This window comes from Nicotiana tomentosiformis, chromosome 3 (assembly GCF_000390325.3).
Source record: "Nicotiana tomentosiformis chromosome 3, ASM39032v3, whole genome shotgun sequence".
In the NCBI taxonomy this organism is placed as follows: domain Eukaryota; kingdom Viridiplantae; phylum Streptophyta; class Magnoliopsida; order Solanales; family Solanaceae; genus Nicotiana; species Nicotiana tomentosiformis.
This window is the reverse complement of record NC_090814.1, coordinates 120,328,581-120,334,339: the sequence shown is the minus strand read 5'-3', so window position 1 is coordinate 120,334,339 and position 5,759 is coordinate 120,328,581. Positions and strand designations below refer to the sequence as shown.

Below are 5,759 nucleotides of genomic sequence, written 5' to 3'. Positions count from 1 at the left end.
AATGGAAGATCCGCTACCTCAGAAGCTACTACCGTTGGCTCATCAGACTGGCCTGCGGTGGTAGAGGGATGAACTTTCTTCTTTGGGTTGCTCGTATCCATAAGTGAATACCAATTGAAGGGCTTCTTTGCCTTCACCTTAGTGTCAAAATCCCTCGGCTTTACCTTTGCATCGGTAAGGTACTCTGTGATAGTGTTGGGGTAAGGGTAGGCCGAGATGTCCTACTGTGCAATCACTAAAATGGTGGTTGACATCATGGCACCCACATTGATTGGGTAACCGGCCATGATGGAAGCCACAAGCACTGCCCGAGGGATAGGAAGGTGAGTCTCATTCTGGCTCAGATCCAGTCGGCTGCAGACAAAGTTTTGCCACCCCTTCGCCTCAAAACTCAGAGTGTTCCGGTGGATGGGAACCCCAGCAGCGACCCATGGTGGTGGTGGCCCTGGTGGTGCCAGAATCTCAGCCAACCAAGGTCGGACTTCATCCTTTAGTGCGCATTTCTCCATATATTCTTTCGGCTCAACATCCTCAAAGCCCAAATATGCATTTAGCATATGCTAATCAAACCTCACCTTGAGGTTGCGCACTTTGGTCACCTTCGTTCCTTTCTTGATATGAGCAGCATTGGCATAAAATTCATAGACGAGGTATTCTTTGGCATCCTCTACCCTCTCGGTGAACCACATCCACCCCTTTCATGCCTAGAACTGTCTTAGTATAGCTGGGTTATATTTCTCGAAGTCCTTCAACAAAAACTGTCGTTCAAGAGTTAGCGACCTCATTGGCCACCATATACGGAAACTGGTGAAGGCGGCCAGGCTGAGAAAGCTATCCTCCCAAACTTCTTTCTTCTTTGATCTTTCAAGGCCTGTAACTGTGGCATCTCCCCCTCTGCCATCATTGGAAATGTCATGTATAACATGAGCATCAGAGACTAGGGCAGCTGATGGCTCAAAAGTCTGGCTAGCACTCACCGACCCCTCGGAGGTGCTGTGAGATGAAGATTGCTCATCCTTGAGCTAGTATCTCCCCTGTGGCCTCGACTGTTTGGTCATTTGCTTCTCCTGAATAGAGGTTGAGTTGCCATCTGACACTTTCCTTGACGGGACATGGGAGCTAGACTTGGAGAGATCTGCACCTCTCCCTCTGTCGGCTATTGTTTTCTTTCTTATTGTCTAGGGCTGGCCAAGGGGCAAGGCACTTTTGCCTCGACCCCAAGAAGATTCACCTCTCCCTTTTGAAGTGTTGCCTTATCCTCTTGATCGAACCATTATCTGTATTAAGTAGAGGATATTTTTAGTTGCAATTCATTGTTCAAACACATACAGGAGACATGTAGGTAAGGGATAAACCATAGGACATAGTGGGGTTGTACAATTGAGTCATGCCTACAGGATAAGGGATCTACGGTCCGCATAATTTGTCTTGCGGCCGCATATGAGAGGTGCGATACGCACATTTGAGATTACGGTCTCACTTTTGAGTCCCCCAAAATGTCAACTCTCTGATGTCACAGAAATGGTCAATCTGCGGTCCGCAAAATTTGACTTGCAGCCACACCGTGGAGTCTCAAAAGAGAAGACTCTCTAAGGACAGAGAAAGGCCAAATCTGCGACAGAAAGAGAAAATATACGGTCCGCATAATTTGACCTACTGCAAATTCCTACCTTACATAAGTGTTTAAAAATGCAATTATGCGTACCGCACAATTCAAGTTTGGCCACAGAATTCAAACATACACTTTTTTTATTCTAAGATTTTTTCAATTTCTCACACAAATAGGCATGGTAACATTGTAAAAGCATGCAACTTCACTAACCCAATCCCTGTAGAGCATGTATCAAGTTAACCCAGTTTAGATCTACCCCACATGGACACACAATGGAACTCATAACAAATGGAGAAATGAGCACTACTGTTCTATTTATATCGTTCAAAAGGAGAAGGGAGCAGAGACGAGTGCGTCCGCACATTTTAACCTGGGCTATTATTCTTAGAAACCAATCTGCGGTTCACACATTTTTGGGTGCGGCCGCAGATTTCACGTGTGGTCGCAGATCGACCTTCGCACTGACAAGCTTAAACTTTTGAGAGTTGGTATTTTTGACATTTCAATTATGCGGTCCGCAAGATAAATGTGCGGTTGCAATGCTCTTATGCTATGGCACATGAAAATGTGCGGTCTGCACAAATAAAGTGCGGTCCGCACTTTTTCGAACACCTAGCCATATTTTTGTCCACAATTCTTGTAAGTAATACTCACCCCTGTAGCACACTTCAAATCAAGTTAGAATAAAAAATAACACCTAACTACAAAAGAAAAAGGAAAAGAAACATGGGTTGACTCCCAAGAAGCATCTGATTTAACATCGCGGTACGATGAAGAAGACCCTCAAGTGAAATGAATGACCGCCACCACGTGGCTATCTCCAAACTTTCCCAAGTAGTGCTTCACCCGGTGACCATCGACTCATAATACTTCATTGTTTATGTTCTTCAAGGCTAATGCACCAAAAGGTGTCACACCCACAATTTCAAAAGGACCACTCCATTTGGACTTTAGCTTCCCGAGAAACATCCTCAACCTTGAGTTAAACAGCAACACAAGATCGCCCACCTTGAAATCTTTGTTCCAAATGTATTTATCATGAAGATATTTCATCTTTTCTCTGTACAAGGAAGAACTCGCATAAGTATGGTACCAGAACTCATCCAATTCATTCAAGTGTGCAACCCTCAAGTTAGCGGCTACATCAGAATCAAGATTTAACTTCTGTAAAGCCCACATGGCCTTGTGCTCTTGTTCCATCGGAAGATTACAAGCTTACCGAACACCAACCGGTATGGCGACATTCCGATAGGTATTTTGTAAGCCGTCCGATAATCCCATAATTCATCATCAAGATTCTTGGACCAATCCGTCTGATTAGCATTCACCGTTTTGGACAAGATACTATTTATCTCCCGGTTGGAGACTTCCACTTGCCTACTAGTTTGTGGGTGATAGGGAGTCGTGACTTTATGAGTAACACCATACTTTCTAGGTAAAGTGTCGAAAGCCTTGTTAAAAGAATGTGACCCCCTATCGCTTATAATTGGACGTGGAGTACCAAACCTTGTGAAAATATTCTTCCTCAAGAAAGCCACCACACTTCTCGCCTCATTGTTGGGTAAAGCAACGACCTCAACCCATTTGGACACATAATCCACTGCGACCAAGATGTAGGTGCTTTCACAAGAACTCACAAAAGGGACCATGAAGTCAATACCCCACACATCGAAAATATCAATCTCCAAAATAGTTATGAGAGGCATTTCATTTTTCTTTGAAATTCCACCGGCCTGTTGACATTCATCACATCTTTTCACTAACTCACTAGCATCTTTGTAAAGAGTAGGCTAATACAAACCGCAACTAAGCACTTTGGCCGTTGTTCTTGCTCCACCATGATGACCACCATATGGCGAAGAATGACAAGCCCCAAGAATATCACCTTGCTCTTCTTCCGGTACAGATCTTTTAATCACCCCATCCGTACAAATCCGTAAAAGGTATGGTTCATCCCAATAATAATCTTAACAATCCCGTTTGAGCTTCTTCCTTTGGCTTGAAAAGAACTCATCCGGAATGATTCCACACACAAGAAAATTTGCTAAATTCGTGAACCATGGCACCTCTTTCATTGAAATAGCCAAAAGTTGCTCATCGGAGAAGGAGTCATTGATTTCAAGGCCATCATGCGGCCTCCCCTCCTCCTCCAAAAGAGACAAGTGGTCCTCCACTTGGTTTTCACTACCTTTTCTATCTTGGATGTCAACATCAAACTCTTGAAACAAGAGAACCCATCTCATCAACCGAGCTTTGGAGTCCGTTTTCCCTAAGATAACAAAGCATCGTATGATCCATATGGACAATGACTTTTGCACCCATCAAGTACGAGCGCAACTTCTCAATTGCAAACACAATGCAAGGAGCTATTTCTCCGTAATGGTATAGTTGAATTGGGAACTATTCATGGTCTTACTAGCATAGTAGACCGGATGAAAATATTTGTTGATACGTTGCCCCAAAATAGCCCCAACCGCTACGTCACTTGCATCACACATGAGTTCAAAAGGCACACTCCAATTTGGAGCGGTGATGATGGGAGTAGTTGTCAACTTGAAATTCAACAATCAAAAGCTCTCATGCAATCATCATTGAAATTAAACTTAGCATCCTTCTCAAGAAGCTTGCACAACGGGTTCACCACCTTGGAGAAGTCTTTGATGAAGTGCCGGTAAAAACCCGCGTGGCCTAAGAAACTCCGCACACCCTTCACCGAAGTTGGAGGTGGAAGCTTAGAAATCACCTCAATCTTTGCTTTATCAACTTCAATTCCATTCCTTGAGATTTTGTGGCCAAGGACAATACCTTCCTCGACCATGAAATGGCATTTCTCCCAATTGAGCATCAAATTTGTTTCTTCACATCTAGCCAACACTTTGTCCAAATTTGCAAGATAATCATCAAAAGAATCTCCAACCACCAAGAAGTCATCCATGAAAACTTCAAGGTATTCTTCCACCATGTCTGTGAAAATAGCCATCATACACCTTTGAAAAGTCGTCGGTGCATTGCACAACCCAAATGGCATCCGCTTGAAAGTAAAAGTACCATAGGGACATGTAAAAGTTGTTTTCTCTTGATCTTCCAAAGCAATGAGAATTTGGTTCTAGCCCGAGTACCCATCAAGAAGCAATAAAAAGCACGGCCGGCCAATCTATTGAGCATTTGATCTAAGAAAGGAAGTGGAAAGTGATTATTCCTTGTGACTTTGTTGAGCTTGAGATAGTCCATACGCATCCTCCAACTGGTCACCGTTCGAATCAACTCATTCTTATCATTGGTGACCACCAGCATGCCCCCCTTCTTTGGGACACATTGAGCCGGAGAAGTCCACGAACTATCAGAGATGGGGTAGACAACCCTGGCATCCAACCACTTGATAATCTCCTTCTTGACAACTTCTTGCATGGTGTCATTAATTATTCTTTGATGTTCAATAGATCGTTTAGCGCCATCCTCCAACTTGATCTTGAGCATGCCAAAAGCGGGGCTTATTCCCTGAATATCCGCCAAGGTTAACCCAATAGCCTTCTTCCTCTTTTGTAGTGCCACCAATGTGGAATCTACCTGCACATTAGTCAAACAAGAGGAAAGAATAACCGGTAAAGTAGAATAAGGACCAAGAAATTCATACCGAAGATGAGGAGGCAATGGCTTTAACTCTAAGGTAGGAGGCTCTTTAATAGAAGGCTTTTCGGAGGAGTCATCCTATTTTCAAGATCCAAGGACAATTTCCGGGGTGCATAGTGTACGACCCCATTCCTTGCAAAGAATTCACACATTCTATGAAGCCATCCATCTCGTCATCATCAAAGTTGAGAAATACCACCTCCAACATATCACCAACATTTATTGTATCACTTTTTTCATCAATAATAACATCGGTCACCAAGTCCACAAAAGAACACACCTCATTGCTATTTGGTTGCCGCATGGACTTACACACATGGAATGCGACTTTTTCATCACCAACCCAAAAAGTGAGTTCTCCAGCTTCAACATCACAAAGAGCCTTACCGTAGAAAGGAAAGGTCTCCCAAGAATAATCGGCACTTCATAATTAATCTCACAATCTAGAATGACAAAATTCGCCGGAAAAATGAATTTATCAACAAGAACCAAAACATATTCAATCACTCCCAAGGGC

At 43.4% G+C, this 5,759-nt stretch overlaps 1 protein-coding gene across 1 annotated transcript; it reads right to left on the bottom strand.

Moving 5' to 3' along the window:
* Positions 1-2,473: 2,473 nt before the first annotated feature.
* LOC138908416 (uncharacterized) lies at positions 2,474-2,812 on the bottom strand. Its single transcript, XM_070199081.1, has one exon. The coding sequence runs from the start codon at positions 2,810-2,812 to the stop codon at positions 2,474-2,476; it is 339 nt and encodes a 112-aa protein (XP_070055182.1).
* Positions 2,813-5,759: the final 2,947 nt, after the last annotated feature.